Here is a 26,644-nt window from a genome sequence, read left to right as displayed (position 1 = left end):
TAACCATAATGTTATAAAAATGACAGTATTTATATAAAACCCTTGTTCCAAATGCTAGGCTATAATGTTAAAAAGATTTATCTTTCATTCAGCCTTACCATCTTACTTCTCCACCCTACCCCCCCACCATCTCTGACAGTGGGAACCATAATCAGGTTTGGCAAGATTCATGTGTAGATTAACAGCCACCTTCCCTCTGATAAGAAGCTGCACTGATAAAGCCTGTCCTGGGAGGCACATGGCTGTGATGAAACACCATATCTGACAAGAGCTAATCTGTTAAGAACACAATTAAAACACTGTCTTGCCATATCTGCCTGCACTTGACTTATCCCTGCAGATTTGGTGGAAATGATGATGGCGTATTCTGACTCAAAACTAGATAAACCATGCCAACGTGGAACTGGACTTAAGGTTTTCCATAAAACTGAGATAACACTTATGTATTGTAGTTTCTTATGTATCAGATTTTGATCAAATAGCAGAGAAACAAAAAATAGGTGATGTGGTTTGAAGACATTTACCATAACCAAACTGACTTGACCTTGCAGTCGTCCTCATCCTGTGAATCACAGTCAAACAAGGATGATAGTAAATTACTAAATATAGACTTTATATTTTACAATTTATGAAAGCCCTTTCAGTGTAGCCAATTTAATCCCCTTTTTCTTCTTTGGCTAACTATTAAATGTAGTGACGCACATTAGACAGGGTTGATTTGGAGTTGCTTTTAGTCATTCTCCATGCAAGAAAAGGCTGTAACTGGTCCATAAAAAAACTGCTTAAGTGGTATGTGTAAAGAAAAAAAATCCAGGTGGAATCAGCTTAATGTGTCTGGATAAACTTTCCAGCCACAAATCCAAACATCAAATTCCACTTCACAGAGGATGAAATGATAAAAACAATGTGTGTGTCCACATAGCATCTGCATCACTGGCATTTATTTGTGTTTCCAGGTTCATGCAGTTCAGGTTATCTTCCTATCCTGCACAGCTGAAGAGAGTGTACCAACCCCTATCTATTAAGGCCCATAACTAGTGGAACATCGTTCTGCAAATAGCAGACTTGCTTCTCAATGCATTATCTATACAAATCATTATCAGTATGCTTTATTTGTTTTTTAACAAGAAATACTGGAGAGTTTTGCAAAAATATGTTTTCACTTTGTTCATGTGTGATTGTATTGTGCAGCTGTTGATGCAGCTTCTTCCCCACACAGCAAAAAGAAGGAGGGATTCTTTTGATAAGAATCATCACTCATAAGGGAATGATGGCACATACACCAGTGTGAAGAGGTGAGAAATTTATCATTATTCACACAGAAGTTTTAGTTAAAAAAACAGTTACCTTCTATCTGCAACACCTACGAGGCTGCCAGCAGCTAGAAGCATTACAGTCATGTCTGCATTAAATCACAAGCAATTTCCCTTGCCTCTGCTGTAGCAGATCTTTCCACAAAGATGCCCCTAAGGGAATCATTATCTCCATAAAATGCCACGAGGGGACTTGGTACTTCCTTCCACGTCTTCTTTAATTCACATTCATTATTCAGAAAGAGTCTAGACGAGTAAGAACTACAGGGAAACTAAAAGAAGCCCTGATGTCTTGTTTTAGATGATTAAGAGATGTCCAACAGCTCAGAATCTGAATAGTATCATTAGTAACATTTTATTCACCACTTTCTGTTTGCACTGACAGCTCAGACAATTGGAAACTGTACATTTAATAAGGACAGACAACATAAGTGGAATACCTTACAGGTCAGTAAATAAGATTTTGTATCAATAGCAGGACCATAGGATACATAATTTTACAGGGTTGACATACTCAAACACACAAACAAGTAAGAGAGATGTGTGAATAAATGGCAGTTTGAGTTATGTTTACATTAGAAATTATTCTGTGTTTGTCCATTTATGCTCCAGTTGTTTTCAAGTTAAAAAGGTGAGACAGTGTGATCCTGTTCAAATGAAGCATGGATCCTGTTTGAATGAAGAGAACTGAATGAAACATGTGACAAGGTGTGATTAACTGCCCACCAATCACACTAGGTGTTTGTTGGCAGATGGGTCTTTTGTCAAGATAATTTGTTCAACAGAATAACCAGGTAGATAATTACATGTTTCTTTTGTGGCTGCTAGGGCCATTGTGTTAAAAAAAAGTGGGTAATTCTACGAAGCTGTCCTGGGGCAACATGTTTTTTTCTTTTCATTTATTTATTTTTAATGCTTGGTTTGTGACACACTGGCCAACCAAGTCCATTCTTTTGCTACAGTAACCCAAACTTTAATACAAATCAAAATATTAAGTATATAAGAATGTACATCCAGATCTTGGCAGGCCTTCAGTTCTCTTGCATATAAGCTCAGTTGCATCAGATTAGACCTCTATTCATCCAGGATGCAAATAAACATGATAGGGTATTAAGAGGTTGGAGCGGAAAGGGGTGTGAGGAGGGTGTTAAATTTCATATCAAACCACCTGGAGAGGAGGCACTTAAAGCGCACTGGTTCAGAGTGCCAGCGCAGAAGAGGGAAGTTTGTCATCCAGTGAAGACTAGTTTACTTGTATAACTACGCAGCATCGGACCGAGCTAAAACTTTGTTTCTGTCTTCTTTCAAGCGATGGAGAGCAGGATCAGACCCCTCGGCCTGGCGGGGCACACAGCCAACCCGCTCGGTAACTTGCATATACCACCTTCCCTCCTGCGCCCTCCACCTCTTTTTCTCAGGGCTTGTAACCCTGCGCTGGACAGGGGATTCCCACGTACCCCAAAGTGTGCCAGATGCAGGAACCACGGCGTGGTGTCTGCGCTGAAAGGTCACAAGCGCTTCTGTCGCTGGAGGGACTGCGTGTGCGCAAAGTGCACTCTGATAGCGGAAAGGCAACGGGTGATGGCCGCGCAGGTGGCACTGAGAAGGCAACAGGCTCAGGAGGAAAGCGAAGCCCGGGAACTCCGGCTCATGTACCCCAGCTCAGGGGTTGGAGGGGAGGCAGGAATCCCACAGGGATCACTCTTAGACGCTGAAGTGCCAGCATCTAACAGCATCACTCCAGCAACTACCCGATTTGAGGTTTTTGGAGCTCAGAATCAAAAAGACGGTGAGTTGTCCGTTTTTTTTTTTTTTTTTTTTTTTTTTTTTTTTTTTTTACATTTGTGCAATCCTGTCGAAATTATTAAGTTTATATTCTAGGATACCTAATTGTAATTGTTCGAATCACTATTTGCAGAAATTAGTTCTTGTATGTTTTATTTGCACTTTTGCAAAGTTAAAAGTTTTACGCATGGGATGTTGGGTTTATTTTACGCACAGCTATAGACAGACAGTGCCAGTTATTAAACACCACCTGTTTTTGTTTTATTTGTGTCCATATTTCAGATGAGAAACTCAGCAAATACAACATTTACAACGGGTTCATAGGTCGAACCCTCTTTGCGCCCCATATTGAAAGGGTGACCTCTCCAAGAGACAAAAAAGAGTTGTCTCCAAGCAAGAACAGCACATCTTCAAATACTACTGACAGTGGAAGCCCATCACCACTGTGCGACCGCTTCTCAGACCACACACAGAGTCCGCAGAGGTCACTTTCCTCCTCAGATCCAGAGTCGGGTAGTGAGTCGGAGAAACCCAAAGACTACCCGACTACGGAGCGTGACCCCACTGACATCATGACCAAGATCTTCCCTCAACAGAAACGGGACACCTTGGAGTCTATGGTGAGAACGTGCAGAGGTGATATTGTAAAATCCATTGAGCTGGCGCTGAGCTCCAAAGAGAACAAACTTGACTCTGGTAGCATATCTCCGTCTACTCTCCCGGGCACACACAGGCCTTCTGTTGGACTGTCTGGTGCGGTCGGTGCTCTGGGGAGCAAGTCTGCCTTCTCCCCGATCCACATTCCACTGCCCCCCGGTGGGGACAGTCTGTATGGGCTCAACCCCCGCCTCGGTGTGAGTCCCCTACGGCTGGCCTACTCCTCTGCAAGCGGCGGTATGGCAAGTTTTATGTCACCATACATGACATCAGGACTGATGCCAATGTTGGCACTGCGTCCGCCATTGGACTCTGCTTCTTTCCCGAATGTGATCCGAGACCTTTCTTACATTCAGAGCAAGGAATCTCTGTGCAATGCAAGTCTTTACACACGATTTAATAATGACAAATGACAACGTTTAAATGGATTGATGACAAATGTCTTTAATAAGTCAGCTATTTTTGTAAATGGGCTTCCAGAATTACATTTTTAAGTGCCTAAAATCTAATTAATGTGCTGATTAAACGACTGTGTAATGACAAAATTCATTTAACTTCTTTGTTTTTGTGTTGTTTTGATAAAATTTGTGAAAATCTTTAATAATAAAGTTTAATAGTTTTATTGGTATTCATCATTTTATGACCATCTATCTATCTATCTATCTATCTATCTATCTATCTATCTATCTATCTATCTATCTATCTGTCTGTCTGTCTGTCTGTCTGTCTGTCTGTCTGTCTGTCTGTCTGTCTGTCTGTCTGTCCGTCCGTCCATCCATCCATCCATCCATCCATCCATCCATCCATCCATCCATCCATCCATCCATCCATCCATCCATCCATCCATCTATCTATCTATCTATCTATCTATCTATCTATCTATCTATCTATCTATCTATCTATCTATCTATCTATCTATCTATCTATCTATCTATCTCTATCTAATATTTTTTTCCCAACAAATAACACCAGGACCTTCAAGATGTCTGGAAAAAAAGTGCTGAAACTCTGCTTGATTACTTAAAAAAAAGGGTTTATCCAATTAGTAAAACTCATCATAAAGGCTGTTGGTGTCAAGTTTCTCATATTGTATCTTTTATTATCAAATAAATTCTTCTGAAAGTCAGCAAATGCTTATAACGCAGCCAGGAAACAAACTCTCCAAATTCCCAGTTAAAACAGTTAGAAAGATCTGGTGCAATGCATCTCTACCCAGCCCGGTCTGAATTTAATGTTTGTACATGGTCCCTCAAAGCATGACATGTATATATATATATATATATATATATATATATATATATATATATATATATATATATATAATCATTCAAAGCACTGTTCGTGCAGCAATGAATTAAGGTGTAAGAATGTCGTATATTGCTTCGTTTCGACCTTGTAATATAGTCAATTAAACCTACAAATACTGGAACCTGTCTAATGATCCCTTTCCACCCTCTCTCTGTCAGCTGGTATTCTCATTTGTGATTGGTGCAGAGAAGCAAACGAGCCTAAAAAGAAAGCCAATAGAAACCCCCAGAGGCGTCACATGATTGCATGTTTCCGGAAGACAGCATGTAGCCCTTTGAACGTATGAAGTGTATCATGAGTTTGAAACACCCTTGAGCGGGATTTTAATGAGGCAGGAGGCAGACAATTCACTGACATGCGTATCCACATTATCATTGCAGCTCTCTTTTGGTCTGATCTTGTGGACTCACGGAAAGTAAGAGGGATATCTTCGTCCTGTAAGTTCCCTTTCCCGTTTTAGCTTAAAGCTAAGTGGCTGACATATTTACAGATAACCTTACGTGTGCTGAACCTTGCAGCTTCAACAGAGACTGTTGCAAAGTCTTATACATTTACATCTCCTGCAGGTTTTATAGGTCTGCAAAGCCTTTAAACATGGTTCAGGTTGACAACAGTTGCATCAGATCTGTATGATTGTTTTTATGCTCACAGGCTCAAACTTTAACACCATAAATGTTAATGTTGATAAAATCTCCGTACCATTATTTGGCTTTCTTTGTAGCTGTAGCTCACATTAATTAACAATTTGCCTTTGCAGACAAAAGGTTCTACCGGGAGAAGAAGTCCTTTTTGTGTATTGATGGGTCGAAGATGATCCCTTTCGAACAGGTCAACGACGACTACTGCGACTGCGCAGACGGCTCTGATGAACCAGGTTAGAAGTTACATAGTGAAATGAGCGTCTGTTAATATTAGCTCAAAGCTTGCATTTATCGGTTTGATTCAGTTGAGATTTTTTTCCATGGTCACATTTATCTGTAGGCCTTTTATTTCTTTTAGTAACTCCCATATCCACTTTTTAAAATCAGGTGATGCAGATTTCACTACTAATCAGTGCAACCCAATCTCTGTGGAAAACTCGGAGTCAGCTACACTATCTTTGCTATTGTCTAATTCAGGAGTGTCCAAAGTTGGTCCTCGAAGGCCGCTGGCTGTCCTGCTTCTACACACCTGACTCAAATGAAATGGATCCAACAGCCTATTAAGTTTTGTACAATGACTCATCAATTTGAGTCAAGTGGTTTTGGAGCATGAACACATCAAAAACCTGCAGGATTGGGGCCATTGAGGACTGGAGCTGGACACCCATGGTCTAATTTATGTTATTTATTGTATTATTATTACTATTATTTTATATAAAGCCAAGATTCCATTATCATAGATCCCATTTTAGACTGGATGATCAACAGTTCATTAAGCATCTTGTTTGGCAAACAGCAATTCCAAGTGCATACAAGTTTTCCCATACTGCAAAAAAACAAACAAACAAAAAAAAAATACAAAACAAAAAAAAACAAAACAAAACAAAAGAAACAAAAAAAAAAAAAAACAAACAAACAAAAAAAACAACTATACTATATTTCTCCAGAAATATAGTTCCAGAGGAACAAGCAAACAAATAAAGAACACACACACAAAAAAAAAAAAAAAAAAAATTCCTAGCCTGATCAATTACTTGCAGTTTTTTTTTCTGAATTTCATAATTAGCTCACACACTGTCTACATTCATGGAGAAAATTCTCCACATTAGACATAGAAAATTTTTGGATTCTACCTCACTGCTCCTCTTTTTTTCAACTTACACACTGGTGCTCAATATTGGAAACTCATTGTAATTTTTGTCATGCTTTTTGTCAATTTTCACAAAAGTATATTTAAAGAGGATTTTTGAACTTTACTTACTAAGTACTTTACTCATTCAGAATGAAGCTGACTACTAAACATATTCATGACCGTTGGCAGTTCATTACCAGAAAATAATGTCAACAATGTACATAATGTTGGAACTACCATATAAATACTTCTTGCCTGTTATACATGGACATAGGATGAAACACAGTTTCTGTACCAAAAACATGGAGCTTGCACTGGAACAAAATAATCCTATGAATCCTATCATTGAATTCTGTTTCTCCGTCATTTTAAGAATCTGGCTCATAGTGGTTTTACACAATTGTAATAAAAATCATTACCTTTCAGTAGCCAATTTGGGAACCCATTTTCTATTTTTTCTATTTTCCAAGTTTTGGGTTTTGAGTCAATGCTGTTCAGCATTTGTTGTAACAGCAGCAGATGTCTGAATATCTGACATTCAGACCAAGACTGTGCACCAGTAAATGTTTGAATTTACAAACATTTAAAGATCTTAAGATATGTACTACAATAATGTTATTGAAATGAAACTGCTGTCTCAGAAGAGATAAATAAACTAAGACTGGAAAGCTTACACTTGTCTTCTTTGCCTTTATTCATGCCAGTATAAGTATAAAGGAGCATTCTAACACCATGAAAGTTTGATAGTGGCAGACAGCTACAGAAATGCTAAAGATGTGGCTGTTTATACTCCCTAAACACTTACAGCCTGCAACATTTCTATAGTTTCCTATAATGCAGAGGCCAAAACAAGATGCAAAAAACAAAAAAACAGTAACAGATACAGACAGCAGTCTGAAAGGCAGAAAGTAACCGGAGTGACCTTCAGTTTCTTCTTTATTTTACTGAATATAACACACTTATGAATTCTGTCCCATTATTTCAACCATAGATAGCTAGTAGCTAATTTTAAGATTGCACTTCAGTAAATATTCTGCACACTGTGCTCTTATAGGGCTGTTTATATAAAAGCCACCAAAGCCTCATCTCAATGATGCAGAAACTAGAAATGGAAACTAGAAAAGAAAACTTGAGCATTGCTGAAACAGTCTATATTTTTATATATGGATGGATGGTCTGTTAATAGAACATTTAGGATTAAAAACCTGTTCTTTAACCTTGATGCTGACTTTCTTCTCAGGCTTTGCATCAATATGTTTGTGGCTGCTGGAGAAAGTTTTAGAGATGATTTAAGTTGTAAAGGAGAACAACATAACAAACATGTTTGACTCCAGCTGTGATTTTTTTTATAAAGACTTTGATAAAGTCCACCCATTATTGAAAGTGTGTCTTACCAATTATATATATAAAAAAAATCTCGAAATTAATTGTTCTAACCTCAAGTGATTTGGTAATACACCATGCTCATGATAATCATCATTAGCTCATTAGTTGTACAAGGTCCTGTTTCTGAATCAAAAGCTTCTTAAAGTGGTTATCAGTGAGGGTTCCTGTTGTCACTGACTATCAGAAATGAAGAGGAAAAAATATCAGCGTGTGGTCTGCTGAGAGGGTCATTAATTACACCGTACCATGGCCAACAGCAGGATAAGCACCCTACTGAACCTCTTTACCCACTACGGACAAAATAAGCTGAACAAGCAAGAGGTTAATGAAGCTAGACTAAACCTGTTGAGTGTGTTAATATCAACACTGCAGAAGTAACTGACCTCAATAATCTTTCTTATCCGATGCAGTCTTTCTTGTGCAGTGAGAAGAGAAGACGGTAAAGGTGAAAATTCCCCCAGACTTTAAAACAGACACAGCCTAGTTGCATCCACTTGGTGGCTTTTGTTAAAAATACTTCTTTAAATAATCATAACTAGGGTTAAATTAAATTAGGTTTGATATTTTAGTTGAAGCAAATAGTAAATGCTTGTAATTTTCTAACTTCTTTCTTCTCTATAACAGTGTCAGCAAATGTTTGAGGCTTGTTTTTGACTCATGGAACAGCCTAAAAAAAACATTAAATAAACCTAGTACAGAAAGCAAGGAAATTTCTCACGTTAAACAATACCAACATTGTTAATTGTGGGAAAGCCTGATTAGTCACCTTTCAGCAAGGTCTAACTTGTGAGAATTGTGCTTCTGTGGAATGACAGACAAAGCTAAACATGTGGGTAGTGTCCAAAAGAAATGTGCCAAAAAATCCCCTGCAACATTTACCTGTTTGTATTCATTTGTTTGAGTTGATTGATAGATTAAATGGTTGCATTCTCCCACAGTAATAAGCAAAAACAACATATATTTGCCATTTATACAATTAGATCCTTATGCATCTTCCCCTCCTCTCCATGCTAGTCACCAACCTGGGTGCATTTTGCTGTGGGATGGCATCCAATTCCTCAACCAGGAGTTGTTAAAGGCCAACCAGTGTGCTTGTGTTGGGTCACTCTAGCTACAGCATGCCCAAGTCATGGCAGGCCTTTCCTGCATGTCCTCTCCCAAATTCTGGAGGTCCTCTGTGATGATCCTGGCTCTGTGGAGGAGAGTGTTGTTATTCTGGAGGATGTAGTTGGGTCCCAGATTCTGGAGATATTGTATGTCTTTCTACCCACACACTTAGCTGTGTTGATTATTCCACAAAAGCACAATCCTTTCAAGTTTTACCTCACTCTAAAGGTGACTAATCAGGCTTTTTAGTGATGTATAATACAACACCAAAGGGTATAATTAAAGGGGAGAACTGATTACTCAAACACATATTTCCTTACTTTTTGTCCTAAGTTTATATAATAAAAATAAACCAGAAGGTCCGTGCCAGGTGTAAAAATAGCTGTTAATGGCTTACATGCTACGTTATAGGTGCAGGTATTACAGGGTTATTAAAAAGTTCTGTTGTCCTCTTCTCCTGGCTCCATGCAGGCACCTCGGCCTGTCCTCGTGGCCGATTCTACTGCACTAACTTGGGTTTTCGTCCACACTACATCCCTTCATCAAGAGTTAATGATGGCATCTGTGGTAAGGCTGTACTTTGTGATTCTTATTAATATATGCAGCTGCTTGGGAAATCATTTTCTCAGGTAAAACGTGAAGGTGTTTTACCTGAGAACACACTTTAAGTTCGCATTTGAGAGTCTAAAAAGTTTTTAGGTTTCCCCTGAAAAACATCCAGCCCTTTTTTTTAAGTCTTTTCTTTATTGTTTCTTCAAATCTAATGAGATACTTTTACAACTCAATTTCTCTTCCACTTTTGTTCACCTGTAGCTTCTTTTTTTTTTTTTTTTTTTTGGATAAACTCATAGCAAACTTCTATCTAAATCTTCTGTCTCCAGCATGGCAGCAGTGTTAGACCTCATGCAGCCTTCCAAAGTAAAAAAAAAATTGGGAGGAATGAAGAATGAAAGAGCAGTGGGGGAGTTTTTCCAAAAGCCTCCCTCACCCTTTCCCCTCGCCTTTTTTTTTTTCCACTCCCACCTGTCTTCTTATGCCTTCCCTGCCTTGAGCATAGGCACTTAAAAGCTAACATATCATTGCTTTTCCTCGTCTTGCTGCTAGTTGAGAGGTTTTTATTGGCTTCCCTTTTTTTTTTGGGCCGTAAAGCTTGCCTTCCACTGGTCACTGATGGAGTTCTGGATAATTGAGAAATTTCACACTGTGCTCACTCTCCTGGTGAAACGTCCAAGCAAACGCCAGATCAGAGCACTTGCAACATGCCATGCAGCTGATGTTATAAGTGTTTGATGTCAAGAGACCCTTTCTGTGCCAGAAAGAAATATCCTGCAGGCGCTAAGATCTAATCTTCACCTTTAAAGATGGAGAGCCACTGGCCAGATTAGTGAAATAAGCACCAAAGAAAATGTGTTGATGCTGATATAATAGATGGCTACATTGATAGATAGATAACAGTGTTTTTCCACTCTGATTTAGGCTTATTTTTTGTTGCCAAAGTATGTGTTTGATCCATTTATTCAGAGTAAAGACATATTGTTCACATCTCTGTGCTGATATGTTGTCTGCTCCTCTGTTTTCTTGTGTGCATTGGACTGGTTTCTCCTGTGTCTCTCGCCAGATTGCTGCGATGCTTCAGATGAGTACAACAGCCACGCTCGCTGCCAGAACACTTGCTGGTCAGTTGAAGGAAAAAAAAAAACAGATTTATTATTCATAAAAATGACACAAAATGTGAGCAGAAAGTAAAGAAAGCAATTATTTCTGACAGGGATATTAGATTGTGACACTGATGTTCACTTTGATATTAAAAAGTGGCTTTTGGTGTGAGTTGTTTTTTTTATTCCTATTATTAATTTGCTCTTAAAAGCAAATGCATGAGGGACTCTTAACACTGTCAGCTACTCTGCTACACAGTTTGGGTGACTGAGTAACTTTGCCACTAGGGGGCATAACGTCACTAAGATTAAAAACTGGATGTACATCAGACTTGTTCTTGTAATAGGCATCACAGCATTGATTGATGAGATCATCTATGTTAAAGGCAAATCTGACTCATTAACCTCCCCCCCTTCCCCCTTCCACACACATACACACACTGAATTATTTTCTTCCATCTCTTCCAGAGATATTTTTGTGCAGACAATTTAACTCCTACAAGATGTAGACATCATTCTTCGTAGGTGGTAGGTCTGTCAATACTAATATTTGTCAGAATTCATCCCTCTTGACGAGCCACGTCTCTCATCCCCCCCTGCGCTGCATTGCAAATACTGACCATGCTATGACGCAGGGATCCAACTGTGCTGTATAATGCACGCTAACCCACTTCTTTTGTTGACAGCCTCCTATTATTTCATTCGTACCAATTCCTTTTAAAAAATCCCAAACAAACAAGAGTCCATCTCATTATGTTTCCACAAGATCCACCCTCAAACTACGTTTGCCAGACTTCAAGACCAATTTAGTTCAACCGCATAGCATTAGCTCCCATTTTATTTATTTACTTTTCCTGTTTTTCCTATTTGGATTCCTCCTGCATCACAGGCCCTTTTTAAATTGGATTCAGCATCTCAGTAATCGTAGCAGGGGTGGCCGAGGTTTTCTCTGTAATGATGGGACTGTGTTTTCTCCCCTGCCTTTACTCCAGGAATCTGGGACAGAAGGAGAGAGCGTATGTGGAGGGCCAGATGAAGACGTTGGATGAAGGTTTGCGACTCAAGCAGCAGCTGATTGAGGAGGGAGTGCTGCTCTGGAGGGAGAAGCAGGTATTTTGCTGAAGTAATAAAGCATGTACAGTAACAGTAACAGGGCAGGCGGCATCCAGGTTTTTATCTGTTTACACACCAGTAAAATGACTTGGATTCTGAATTGCCACCAGTAAGCTAATATCTGATGATGAACTTCTTAAACATCAACCTTGTGGTTTCTCTAGAAGAAAATACATGGATGTTCAAGTAGGTTTAAAAATTTCACTGCACTTCTTTTCTCTTTCTTATTTCTTAGTTGAGCCAGTTCTGTTAAAATGTACAACATGCTCCTAGTTTGTAGCAGTTGTGTGATGTTTTTTGTTGTCATTAATCTCTGCAGATTTAATTAACTTTGGCGCACTTATGCTGTCACATAGTAACTTTCTTGTTATCACCTGGCTAACTGGCTAACATGCTTGAAAAGTGGGACCTTTTGAGGTTAATTTGATTTAAGATGTGAGGATTTCCAATCTAAGTGAGCAAGTGGCTCCATGGTGATTTTATCATGCGTGTTCTTCGCAACTCCTGATGTGCCATCAGCACCAGGTTTAAACATCATCATCAACATGTTGTGAAGGGTCTGCTTTTTGCCTGGTGAGATGTTTACTACGCTCTAGCTGTCAGAAATGAGCATTTTCTTTGTCTTTACCTTATGCATACCATTTCCTACTTCCTACTATTACCCTATTATGTAAAATGAATATATTAGTTTGCAGACTTGGATATTATGATGTTTATGGATAGCAAAGTCCAGTATAAACTCAGAACCTTTCAAGCAATTGGAGGTAAAATGCTGATTTTAAGTCTCTGTGTTTAATTTAGAGTCTTCCTTCTTTGCTTGTAACAAGTTTATGAGTCACAAAAAGAACTTTACCGTTTTCACTTCACCAAGAAACTTCATTTTTTAATTCCAATTTCTCAAAAATGTTGGGATGCTGTATCCCACTAAAATAGGATGCAATGGTAAATATGAGTAATTTACACCCTAAATTTACTTGAAAAAACTATAAAGATGTCCTGATGTGTTAAATCTAACAAATTTGTATTGACCAAAAAATCTGGAAAATGATTAAATCCTTAAACATCTTGCCTGCTGTCCAAATAGGTTTTTGGGAAAAACAGCCAATCACACAAAATGATGAAAACAAGCAAGAGAACACAAATATGACAAAGAAAATCCTGAACTATTGAGCACCTGTAATCCCATGTGAAGCAGGTGTGTGAAAATGATTCCACAACAGCTGGTCTCCTCAGTTCCCAAACACACAGAGTCTTGTTAAAAGCTGAGGTGATGCAACACAGTGGTAAACATGCCTCCATCCTCACTGTTCTGAAAAAGTTTGACATATGTAGCATATATTTGAAGAAAAACAAAACAAAACATCTCATCCTCAACATCTGATGAGTTGCTTATGTAATTTTCCTTTGCTAAAAACTTTTAAATGATTAGCATTTTCATTGTCTTACCTACAATTAAATATTAAAAACCCCAATTTAAGCAAATTACCCTTTGGCCACTTTAAATCTTTTAAGACGTTAGTTAAATAGTCCCATTGCATAACACATTATTGTGCATAAGAACCAACATTGTTATTACAGTTATTCATTGTTGGATGTTGAATTCTAGCTTCCAATCTGGACTCTTAAAGGTCCCGAGACATTTTAAACATGTTATCAACCAAAAGCTTCATGTTGTAAGAGCAAACTGTTGTTCAAAATTTAGTTATTTTAAATGATAGATTTGAATTTTGAAGGGTTTGTTGTTGCAGCAGCACATTTTACAGCTGCGTTCAGTCCTCGTCACTTTATGCATTATTCATGAGAAATCACCTACTTTCAAGGTATTTTAAAGCACTTCAAAAAGCTTCTTTTGTTACAAAGCATTTCAAGAATATCTGTAATTTTGAAAGCATGTACTGCTTTTGATGAAAAATCCTGTTAAAAAGGTACCACTTGTTTGACTAAGCAGATATGAAAGAAGGCCACTTTTTGTTTTACGCACAAACACACACTCTGAAATTTCTGAGCCTTCGAGATTTCATGCTGCACACTTCTTTATTTGTTCTGTTTTTCTTTTTTCTTTTTTTTCCCCCTTTGTGGCAGCTGATTGCCAGATTGAGGCTTAAGTGTCACCGAGTCCCTTTACAGTGTTTCCCTTACCATTATATTAGGGGATAAATAGCCATATTTTTCTATAACATCTTTGTTGATATGACAAGGTTGCTTTGGGGCTGCTGCATTGAACATTTTCACCACCACTCAAACATGAACTATATTTGTAACTCAAGGGTTAAATACAAAGCAGAAGCTACAGAAACCACTTATTGGACTTTTTTTTTTTTTTTATCAATGTAACAGCCTTTATTCAGTTAAAACTGAGTAAAGCATCAACTAGAAATTGCTCCTCACTCAAGGTTTTTGAGTATCTTTCTTCCCACTTTCAGCACTGCAATATAAAGCAGGAAGTGATATGTGGCACTTGAAGGGCCCATCTTTGAGAAAACTGAATTTTTCCATTTTTAAATGCTGAATTTATTCAATGTTAAATTGCAATGCTTTACAGGAAAACACACCAATACTTCTAGAAAAGAGGTTTCTGAGCAAACTATGCGCAGTAATTTTCTGACAGTGCAGGAAATTTTGATATTTCACAAGTAAATATCTTCTTGTTCTTAGATAATAGCACCCATAAATCATTGCTGCAAACTGAAGGTGGCTAAGCAAGAAGCATGGCCTAGAAAGGTAGCCATCCCTGGCTGAGCTGTGCAGAATCCATCACTGGATGATGAGCGTCTCTGAGGAGAGATTGGAAAGCAAAATTTGCACAGACGCACATACGTAAACAAGAAGCTACTGCGTTTTGATATTAATTGGTCCATTACAAAGAGTGATGGTGGGTTATGCTTTGTTTGTCATAAGCTGTCATTTCTGGCATGACAGCAACATCTTCTGATGCAGCTGATTTAATGTGTGAATCAGACTAATCTTGAATAAGTTTTTGTAAATACACGGGCTGGTTCTGGTCTGGATGTAGATAGACTAATGCATAAAGAAGGAGGGACAAATAGAAGAAGAGTCCAAACACTTACAGGGTGGTCAAACATTTAGTATAGGTTAATTTTCCTCCTTAGTTATTTGGGAACTGTAAAAATATACATGCAATCAAGTATAAGGCGATCTTTAGCTAATTTGTTCATTATGAAAACGATTTTGACAAAACTTTGGCACGACAGTATGTGCTTCCTGTAGATATTATAGTGCTCAGTTTAAAAAAAATAATTACAATGACTATGCTAAATGAATCCTTTCGTTTTGGATACAAGATTATTCAGTGTCATTGTGCTTGCTATGACAATTCTGCTAATGTTTACCATGTAAAAACATGCTAACATTTGTTCATTAGTGTTAAACAAGGTTAAACAAAGATTTAACTGTGTAGCTGTTTGGTTATAAGTCAATATGTTCATCCAGTTAGCATTAACATCGACTCTTATCCGAGCTTGTCTACTAGTTGGTGAAGCTTTTGCCTCAAAACCCATCATGTTGATGGCTTACGGAAAGATTAAAGGATCGCCAACCTCAGTAGGTCTCAACGTGTCATAACCACAGTGATAGTATGAGACTGTCTTCTTGCAGGTGATGCGATATGTCGTTCTGTTGCAAGGAGACTGACTGATGAACAGAGATACTAATATCGCCATCCTCAGAGCTACACTGCTGCCATGGCAAATCCTTTGCTCCTTTGTATCATACAAAGGACGCCCTTATGATCAGTTTTGAATGGTTGAGCTGTTTACAGTATTTGTCTTTGTAGCTAGTACCCATACATTAGGAGCTTCACCACCTTGATACATAGAATTTAGTTATAGGGTTTGTTAATTCATTAGATTAGGGATAGATAAAAAAAGAAAGTCATCCAGAACTAAAAGATAAAAGATATTGTAGAGTTATAACACAATTCTTATCCTGCTTGTTGTTTAGATTTGCAATAAAATAAGTTGATAATATCAGGATGATGATACCAGATAGCTTTGTTTGCACCACTTTCTTCACTGTAAGTGGGATAATGACCATGTTGCTTTACATTGTGTGTGTCCAGGCCCAGCTCAGAGAGCTCCAGCAGGCTGCTGAAGACCTACAGATCAAATTAGAGGAACGCAGATGGAGGAAGAATGAGGCCAACCGCCTCAAAGAGCAGGCATTTAAAGCACAACAAGAAGCACGGGACAGAGGTAAGAGTCACATTTTCTCATTTCATCATTGCTTCAGTTAGGCCATTTCTCCAGCTACAATGCAGCTTTCATTTCATTCCAGCTCATGCTTACACTGAACAGAAGTAAACAGGCTCGGGCCAGACGGTCGACATATAGAATACCAGAAAGAACCGTAAGGGTTAAATAAAGATGCCTTTCTAACTGATATTGACTTACTAGAAGTGGATTGCTGAGCAACAGCATATTGCATTCCCACAGCTCTTCTTTTTGACGGTCCACAAACCTTGAGAGAGAAGTTGCATATGAGTCACAGGAAAATTCTCTTATCGCTCCAGGCACAAGCTGGCTTGGCATTTAAGTGGTGTTCTGACTTATAGAAAGTTGTGAGGTTGGATAGGAAATGGGTTATGAAGGATTTACACTCATTTAATGTGTGTAGGAAATACAGAGTATAGAGACTGGCTAAGTTGAATTGGTTAAAAGTTAAAATTTTCAAACTGTTAAACAGTGTATGCTAAAGTACCTATTTATTATGATATATAAAACACAATTCTCCCAATTAAACGTCACATAGGTTCTTTAAACTCTCAACTGAACATTCTTGTTTATTTATTTGTGTACTATTTATACTATCTTCACAGGCTTCTGTCATATTGTATTGTGCCTGCAACTGATTTCATATTTAGTGTCAAACAGCCCCTCAAGTAAAGGTTTTGATTGCAATAAAGGTAGTTTGATTGCTTGGCTCTTGTGGGCATAGATCCATCATACTTCCAAATATGTGAGCTGACCTTTGCTGGCCATCACAGCAACCCCACCCTCTAAACATTTCCAAGCCTGTCATCCTTTACGTGCATTAGAGCTCATCTTCAGGGCGTAACCACCATCAATTTTAATTTCTGTTCTCTCTTTGGCATGTCTTGCCCATGTTTGTCTTTCTGGGGTTTTTTAATGCCGTTTTAATGTCAGTTTGTGTGCTTATGTATGTGGCTGAGGTGCAGCGTTTAACAAAATTAAAGGTCAATGACAAAAAACAAACAAACAAACATAATTTAAAGCTATGATTTTATTGGGATGTAATTAGTAATAAGTACTTTATATCTAAAGTACTTTCCGTGGGTCCACATACATGGCAGCTGCCATATTTCTTCCACCATTTTTTACTATGGTGTCTCTGAATGGACAAACAACTTTGTGTGTGAAGTGAGAACTCTCTGAGTTTTAAAATGGAAGGACCAGCTTTGTTTGATAAGCACCAGAGTACCATTTGGGATAAGTAACACCTTAAAAGGCACATAGAAGTAGACAGTATATATCTACACAATTTTGAAGTAATTCCCTGTAATGCACTCATGAACCTGAGGCCACTGGATCCTCTCACAGATGAAGACGTTTGACCATTCTCAACTGTGCTTGGCATTTGAAGTCATTTATACCTATCTTTACCACTAGATGTCAGTAATTCCCACACTTTGTACCTTTAAAGGTTCCTCCCTGCATCCATTGATATTAACATGGCAATATTATAGTATTAAGATTGTTTTGCTAACAGTTTAATCCAGCAAACTCTTGACAGGCTCCTAATGTGTTTGCACAGCATTTATATACATCCAGATGTGATTTCTGAAACAGAAGGTTAACACTGCACGGTCAAATGTAATATCTATCAAAGTATTTTCCAAATCTGTACTATCTGATAGGATGTTTCATGTAATTTAGCAAACAGATGAGCTTCCTTTAGGAGCAACATAAGCAGTAAATGTATTGATTGAAGTGGAAAGCAGCCATTTACAATACCTCTACCACAGCTTCTTGTAATTTCTTTTTGAATTTTACAAATGCATATTACATTTATTTGTTTTTCATCTTTCAAAATAATCTCATCTCCACAGACTGCTTACAAACCAAATAAATGTCATTGAGTGAATAAGTGTATTTATTGTATCATTATTCTTTAGCCTTGTCATATCATCATGAATGTTATACTAAAAACCAACAACTGAAACTGAGATGCCTCACTTTTCCTTTTTAGCCCACCTACACATCTTCTAGGTTACTCATGTTGGTTACACATCCTATACAATAAGCCTATAAAACACAGAAAAAAACCTTTAACTACAGCACACCAGCGAGGACACACTGTGTTTCACCAAGTTATCAATCATATACAGGAACATCGCAGCAGAGTTTGTTCCAATAATTTGTTTTCTGTCACTTTCTGACCTGTCAATAGTCTGAGTCAAAATAGGAATGAAATGCCAGGAGAACAAGCAGCTGAGCCTGCAAAGTAGAACTTTATAGTCCCTCCCTTTGCTGCTGCTGCCGCTCAGATGTGTCTCCAGGGCTTTGCTCACAGTTATTGAGAAGTTTAAGAGGGCCAGGTTATTTGTACCCTTAAAGAAAATTAGTTCTTGTAGTGCGATGTGTCTGGTACAGTGAAAAAAATCGAAATATGGAGAGCTGGGGATATTAGATGTGACAGAACAGCAATCAGAAGTTTTGCCTTTTTTTTTGTATGCTGTACCTTGACAGGATTCAAAAGCAAACTTTATTTAGTTATATCATATCACACATTTTATTATGCAAATTCAATAACAAAACAATTGTTTATTATAACACCTGTTTAATTTACACTATATGCTTTCATTAGACAGGAAAAGACTTTATTTACTGTAAGATGTGCAAAGCATGTTGGGAAATCAGGAGTAAATCCTCTTTACATAACAAAGACATTGTTATTTCCAGTTAATGAGAAGAATACCATCCATGATAAGCTTTTGGTTCAAATTGAGGTCCTTTTCTCCTTTAATGATGTTTGTTTGATATAAATTCAGCCATTCAGAGGCCTAATGTAATTACACTGGTTTCTTTTTTTTTTTTAAATGGCACATCTAATATGCAAAGCTCCTCTGTCCCTAAGTTCACCCACAGTTTGAGGGGATTTCCTCATGTTCTTCGTATTCCACCCCGTTGACCTGATTTTGCTGGCCGACTCTTTTGTAAACCACGTCTTCTCTCTTCTCGTGCACTTATGACAGCCCATAGCAAGATGTCTCAGCAGTCAGCAGCTTATAACATGCCACATGCAGCAGTACAGCCAAGTCCTCATCAGACCTTTTCCATTAAAATATTTTTTTTAATTTATATATTTATTTTTACCTCTCTTAAATGCACAACTTGTATAAACAGGGTGGGGTAGATGGAATAAATAAGTATTGAACATGTCATTTTTCTTTGTCATTATATTTCTAATGGGGCTGTTGGAATTTTTATAAAACTAACTAGTTTTTGGTAACTACCCTTGTCATACATACATATATATACATACATACATTTAAATCAACACCAATAAGTCCAGAAACTAAGCTATATGAAATTAAATGGAATGACAGGGTAAAAGCACTGAAGACATAAAGAAAGGGAGGTACAAAAAGCCATGCAAAGCCAAGATACCACCTTTAATCTAAATGTAATTAGAAAGCAATCCTGCCCCTTGTTAGTGCAAATTAACCCTTTAAGTACAAACATGTTGCAGGCGACAGAAACTGACATCTTTAATTCAAGTTACAGTGATTCCACAACCATTCATGGTACCAAACTACTGAGAAGTGGAGCATCTATGGCAGTTTTTCTCAATTCTCAAGTACCACTGTCCTGCATGTTATAGATGTTTTCTTACTCCAACACACCAGATTTAGTTTAATTGACCTCCTCAATAAGCCTGTTAATAAATAAATACATTTATTTCAGCCAGGTGTGATAAAATGCAGTAACATCTAAAACATGCAGGACAGTGGTACTTAGGACAGAAATTCAGAAATACTGTTCTATGGGATATCACGGGTTCTACAGGATGTTTTGGGATCGCCTCCGTGGGAGAGAGGGTAAGTGAGTAGAGCAGGAAGGCAGCACTTTCTATTGCTGGCATCGTGAAAGGGCTTAAAAGGTATTATCTGGTTCAGTCCCAACTGATGGCCTATAAAAAAGTGTCTTATTACCAAGGTATCACACAAAAAACATCTCATGATGGGTAAAAGCAAAGTTCTCTTTCAAGACCTTCAAAACCTTATTGTTGCAAAACATAGTGATGGCATTGGTAACAGATGGATTTCTCAAACTTGCTGTGGCCATAATTCAGAAGTCAGAAGAACATAATTTCACCATAAACCGGTGCTCCTTGCCAGCTGTCTGACAGAGAAGTGAGAAGAGTTATCAGAGTTGTCCAAGAGCCACAGAGCAGTTGTGTAGAGCTTTACAAATAAATTAGCAGGTACAATTGTAAGTAATGGACACATGTGGATGCACATTCACCAAACAAGACTATGTACTGCTGGAAGAAAACATTTCAAAGCTCATATAATGTTTGCTATACAACATTTGGAAAAGCCAAAAGCCTCTGTAACACTAAGTAGTCCTTCCAAAAGTGAACTCTTTGGATACCATAATACATGCCATGTTTGAGAACAAATGGGACTGTACATCACCCCAAAAACACCATACCAACAGTGAAGTTTGAAAGTGGGAACACCATGTCTTTTTTTTTAAGCATCCATTACTAGCAAGCTTCATACTGTATAACAGAAGGACAGATAAATGGAATAATGTATGGGCCGTAATGCTCTGAGCATATGCTTTCTGCAATTCCATTTCATTTCACATAACTTCTTAATTTCTAAACTTGCTCATTATGGTTTCTTTGTATGGATTACTTGGGTAACTGCCAACATCTGGCAAAAGCATTTCTTGCCAGTAGCCCATTAGAAATATACTGACTGAGAAACATGTCGATGTATTAAATCATTATTTTAGTTGCTGTAGTTGCGTGTTGAACTTTGATTAACTAATTTGATTCATCTGCAAATTACAGCAGCTGCATTTTTTAATTGGAAAATTTGACATCAAATTATTCCGAATGGTCAGGCAGTGAGATATTTCTGTTTAGCAAGATATTCCATCAGACACCTCCGATGATGGTTTATCTTCACATACTGTAAATCAAGTATTAGTTTACTCAGACATGCTTAACAGTTTTGTTCTCATTTATGACTTTATGCAGTTTTTTTTCTGAATAAAAGGTTGCAGGCCTTTAAATTTATTATAAATATGGAAATTAATTGGAGTTGTGTTACCTGCAGCTGCTTCAGGTTTAGTCTGGCTTTGTGCTTGGTTGCGGCATACCAGCTTGCTGTTTGTGCATTGTTTACAATCTAATGATATAAGGCAGGGGTGAGGAGCGTAAGGCCTCTAGGAAGTATATCGCCATTTGAACCTTTTTATCTGGCACGTCACATAATTTCAAACAACTGAATAAAATTATTAAAAAACTCTATGAGAACAGATCACATTTGTGTGATAAAATTGACATTAAGGCAAATATCCGAGCCAGGGTTGGGATTAGTGAACACATGAAAAACGAAATGTAAGACTGACTCTTAGAGATGTTTGCAAAAATAAGTAAAAAAAAAAAAAAGATAATAGTGGTTTTATGCATTCAGAATGATCACATAGAATGGGTTTATGAATTGAGTGTGGTCCTCTGAGGATGTTTAATGAATATAAATAGCACCAGAGAGAGAAAAGCTTCCCCACCCTTGATGTATAGTTTATTGTAGTTACCTTTAATTCTCAGCCATCGAGAAAATATCCAGCTTCATTATAAGTAAATAAATAAAAAAACAAAACAATCAAAAAACCCTTTTTTTATATTCTTATTGTCATGGATGTTAGAGCTCCTTTGCAGCTGAATAGATTATCTCGTTTGATAACCTCTGTCATACCAGGTTTATTTTGTTAAAATATTACAGAAACCTTAAATAAAGCTACAGTTTCAGCAACCACAATCACAAACTTGATAAATCTACAAACAAACTTAAATAAGTAACTTATTTATTTTGTGTGCTCCTGTTGGGCTGCAGTATTTTCTAATAATAATGCATTGTTTGGGTCACGCCATTACTGTAAACATTCACCATTAAACTTGCCATTTAGGTTCTTATTTCAGGTTATATGAGCATTAATGCTGCCTCTTCTTTTCAGTAAAGTAAAAGCTCAGTGGAAAACCTGCAGCCTTTTGATCTGTTTCCATTTCTAAGCATTTTTTTTTTCATAGAAAGAGGTAATTTCCTTCCCACAAATATTGCTTCTTGTCTATTAAAGACAAGAAAATATGTGTTTTCCCTGCCTGGAAGTGCACAGCCCACAATAACAAAGAAAGCTCTGTGTGGATAACCCGGTCTGTAGGCTAGGCATAGATCTGCAGACTCCTGCTGATATGTTCCATTTTCTCTCTTCTCTATGTGCCTCTCTTATTTTACGAGTGCGCTCTGATATCACCAGGGCAACATGTGTGGATGACTGATGGTGTCCATTAGTAAACATAGCCTCCTATATGTGCCATTGGCCTAAAGAGCCAGTGTCTTGAACCTCTTTCCCTCCCTCTTCTCTCTCCTTTTTCTTCTTTCCTCTCCCTATCTCCCTCTTACCTTTTACCCCCTTCTACTCGCATCCACTCCATCTTTTTTTTCCCTCTCTCTCTCCTCTCTCATCCTCTTTCCATCTATCCTCCTTATGGTTGTTTTTCATAGCTACAGCTTTGCAGTCAAGAGAAGGATGAGACCATCTCTCTTCCTACTTTGTGCACTCATTTTTGTGAGGCAGCGATCAGGGGATGGCTTGAGAATGTCAAGCATTAGGCTGGGAATAGAGAGCTATTCAAACAAAAGAATGGGCTGCTAATATGACAGATGTGTGTATTGCAGGAGAATATTAGCAAATCATGTTTTTCCCCCCCCCCCGTGGTTGCAAAGACTCAACAGTGGGGGGGAAGAATCTGCCTTCTGCATTGACATTTGATGATTTCTAGTCATGTTGTGGGTGTATAACCTTGCATCTTTTAAAACTTCTACTTCTAAAACAGCATTAAAGCTCTCATTTGGCAAGGCTGGATTTATGAATTTGGCTTTAGTTTATTTAATACTTTATCTCCTTACAGATTGCTCTCAGCATAGGCGCTTTGTACTGTATGTTATGGGGGGAAAAAATGCTATTTTCACAATTAGCTTTTTTGTAATTAGTATGAAAAGGTAATTGCAGCGGATGTGCAATTAGCATAATGTAAAGTGACTTTTCCTAGACTTAGGGGCCAATCATTTTGCCCCTTTTGCATTCTTCGGGCTGCTGTTGATTTGGGAGATGCTCAGCTCTAAACATGAGAGAACTTCCTCTCCCTCCCACTCCAATGAATGCCATTCACAAAATGAATCAGTTGGGGTCACATGCTTGTTGGAAAGGGGGTTGAGGAAGTTTTCTGCATCTCTTTTTAATCTGCCTGCGAATATGAATGGAGAAGAGGGAAATCACTGTCATACCAGCCGCTGCAGCACAAAGCCTCTTGATTGCATTCTGGACTCTGACACAGTTTTTTTTTTTCCCCCCCCCAACAGGGAAACCAAATGTTCATGCACAGCGTGACTGACTCATTGCCTGATTGCCCCCCCCCCCCAACGCCCCCCGCTCCTCATATTTTAAATCCAGCTTTCTGCTGCCTCTCAGTTTGTATTGAAATGGATTAGTAATGATAGAAGTGGCTAGTGATAAAGAACAAATCCTACAAGGTTATATAAAAGATATTGCCCCGTTTGTGTTGTTGTCATGCATTGGTTTTATCACAAGAACAGTTGTGTTTATGATATAATTTTATCTTTTTCAGCTCTCAGACATCAGAATAACACTATAACCAGCCTTTTCCAGTTATTGGACAGCAATAAAGATGGCAGGTAAGTAATATGCCGACTAATGTTGAAAACCCCAGTTTTAATGACTCTAGATTTTATAACACTAGCTTGAAACTGTGAGAGAGCTGCAGTAGAAATGTGCTGTAATAACAGTTTGGTTTGATTGTGCTGGTAGAGGTTTTAACATAATAAGAATCCACTGATTCAGTTAGTTTGAAGGCCGCCAGTGATATTTTTATACTGAAGCAGTTTTCCCTGTAGGATTCTACGTTTGGCAGTGTGAAAAGGCTTTTTGTCACATTATTTAGATTGCTATGAAATCCAATACTAAAGAAATTCTTTAAGCATATTTGCTCCCAGTTGAGCTTTTCATCTCCTGCTGTGCCTTTTTAGAAATATAGCACAGTGGGCATGAATGCTGATGTGTGTAGGGGGAGAAAAGGTTGTCTATGTCAAATCTATTTAAGTGGTATCTCTCTCTCGCTCTCTCTCTCTCTTTTCTTTTAGCAAATAAAAAAATAAATTGTCCCTAAAGTTTTGTCAATGGCTTACCTCCTGAATTCTGAATCATATAGAATTGTGCTAAAATTTGAAAAACTGTATGTAATAGCTGAAAGAACCATTGTATTCCTGTCAAATGGGCTAAAAATCCACCTTCTTATAACTCTTCAAGACCTCAAAAAATGTTTCTAATGCAACAAAGCGAGACAGAAACAGCATAAAGGAGGAGAAAGATGAAGCAGAATGAAAACATATATTGCTTGTTTTGTAGAATTATAAGTTTCAGAAAGCTTGTGTTTTACGCCTCTGCCACTGATAAGTGCTGCATGTCATTCAGCTTAGTAGAGATTGGCATTTATTCTGCTTCCAAGCGAGATGTGTAAATTGGTGGCTGGCAGAAAAACAGATATCCGATGAGCCTCACTGTCCTCTTCATGCTTTTTCCCTCTGCAGCCAACTCCACCCTCACATTCCTCACTTTCTCACACGTTTAAAGTAAAAAAAAAAAAAAAAAAAAATCAATACTGCTTAAGTTAACTGGGTATGTTCTCTTGGAGGGGCGTAGTAAACCTAAAGCGCTATAAAACATATGGCTGTTTTCGAGGACGGAATGCTTGTGCAGCGTTTTTCTAGGCGATAGGTGCTATATGCCCATTTATGCATTCCTGCAATTGGATGTGTACCATTTTTCAGCCCCTCTGCCCTCCCCATCCTCACCCTCACCCCAATCCCCCCCCGACTCGGCTCTGAAACCATCTATCCGCTCTACCCACTCCATCCAAAGCAGTGTCTCTCCATGAACTGAGTTTAAACAAACACATCTCTAAGCTGAAATATCTGCAAGTTCTGTGCATTTCTATACAGCCATTGTCTCAGTGTGTCAACCAGTGGATTTGGTGAGCATGCTATCTTGATTCAGGACATGTATCAATGCCCATTTGAATAAAACAAGAGGTGAAGGCTTTGTATATGTATGCCTGTAAGGCTTTGCAGTTCACATGTCAAAACATGATTTAGTTGCTGTTCCCATAAATGCAAAGCCAGAAATGATACCAGGTGGTTGCAGTTTCCAGGGAATTTGCTTACTGGATTAATATGCACGCTGCAGACCCTTTGTGTTTTACTAAATAAAAAGCTCTTTGTCTGGCTTCATCTCTAATGACACTTAGTAAAACATTATCCCATTCTAAATCCACTTCATTAGAATTGCAAATTATCTTGCATGCAGACTGATTCACAGATGATTATTATGTCTTTTATACTTTAAACTAATCCAAATTTTGTGTCCATTTAGTCACCAATAATTGATTCATAAGAGATATTGCTGCCATTTGTTTCCATAAAGTTTTGAATTCACTCCGAAACACATGAAGAATTGTTCAGAAACATCATTATGCTCATAATTGTGTTTTGATATGTGCATTAACACAGAGTAAATACTATTTTCCTGCTAACTGGTTAAGATTTTTCAGCCTAACTCAGAATTTTTAAAGATTTTAAAGCCTCCTTTTGTCAATTCGCACGATGGTTATTAATGTAGAATCCGGTCTTCGTCACCATTATTTCATCTCAAACCTTTCAATGCACCACACACAAGTACAACCCACTGTGCCAGCTGGCAGGCAGTTGGCAGCCCAGTGCAGGATTAACTGGTACCAGTATGCTTGCCTATAAATAGAGTCTACCAACTGCTTCAGGAAATGAACCATGATGGAGCCTCCCAAAGGCCCACGAACAGGTTGTGCTTTTTATCCACTCCACTCTGTCAGGATTCATCACTGTGGATCTGTGAGTTCCTTAATATTTATTACGTGCCTCCTCAGTGAAACCTACCGTAGGTGTGTGTTGCAAAGCACCTGCTTTTATGATGTAGCTGTCTATATGTGTAGAAGTACCCTCAGTGATTGGGGCCAAAGCCAATTTTCTTCACACCCGATTTTTAGAACCGTTGTTCTGAAGCCTTTGTGCTGCTTCACATTGCTGAAAGCTATTGTTTCTCTCCAGCACTTACCCCTTGCATTGATCCTCTGTAGTGGAACAAGCTATTCGCTTTGTATGTTTGCCTGCACTTCCGCTTTTGATGGACTCCAGGGATTGATTTTGGGTATGCAGTCATTATC

The 26,644-nt window shown here is 38.1% G+C and overlaps 2 protein-coding genes across 3 annotated transcripts in view; both read left to right on the top strand.

The window, feature by feature from the left end:
- The first annotated feature begins 2,508 nt into the window (after positions 1-2,508).
- Positions 2,509-4,375, top strand: LOC121639370 (doublesex- and mab-3-related transcription factor A1-like). Its single transcript, XM_041984554.1, has 2 exons — positions 2,509-3,102; positions 3,381-4,375. The coding sequence occupies exons 1-2, from the start codon at positions 2,625-2,627 to the stop codon at positions 4,166-4,168; spliced, it is 1,266 nt and encodes a 421-aa protein (XP_041840488.1). The 5' UTR covers positions 2,509-2,624; the 3' UTR covers positions 4,169-4,375.
- An 811-nt stretch (positions 4,376-5,186) lies between these two features.
- LOC121640365 (glucosidase 2 subunit beta-like) overlaps positions 5,187-26,644 on the top strand; it is a 144,204-nt gene continuing 122,746 nt past the window's right edge. The window contains exons 1-8 of one of the 2 annotated variants that reach the window (XM_041986080.1): positions 5,192-5,343; positions 5,444-5,500; positions 5,821-5,937; positions 9,801-9,896; positions 10,948-11,005; positions 11,977-12,094; positions 16,176-16,308; positions 23,999-24,065. In XM_041986080.1, coding sequence (XP_041842014.1) covers positions 5,874-5,937; positions 9,801-9,896; positions 10,948-11,005; positions 11,977-12,094; positions 16,176-16,308; positions 23,999-24,065 — 536 coding nt within the window. In that variant the 5' untranslated portion in view covers positions 5,192-5,343; positions 5,444-5,500; positions 5,821-5,873. Of the gene's footprint in view, positions 5,501-5,820; positions 5,938-9,800; positions 9,897-10,947; positions 11,006-11,976; positions 12,095-16,175; positions 16,309-23,998; positions 24,066-26,644 lie in introns of both variants that reach the window. The other variant, XM_041986079.1, reaches the window with a different exon arrangement.

This window comes from Melanotaenia boesemani, chromosome 5 (genome assembly GCF_017639745.1).
Source record: "Melanotaenia boesemani isolate fMelBoe1 chromosome 5, fMelBoe1.pri, whole genome shotgun sequence".
NCBI classification, from domain to species: domain Eukaryota; kingdom Metazoa; phylum Chordata; class Actinopteri; order Atheriniformes; family Melanotaeniidae; genus Melanotaenia; species Melanotaenia boesemani.
This window is presented reverse-complemented; position numbering and strand designations above follow the sequence as displayed.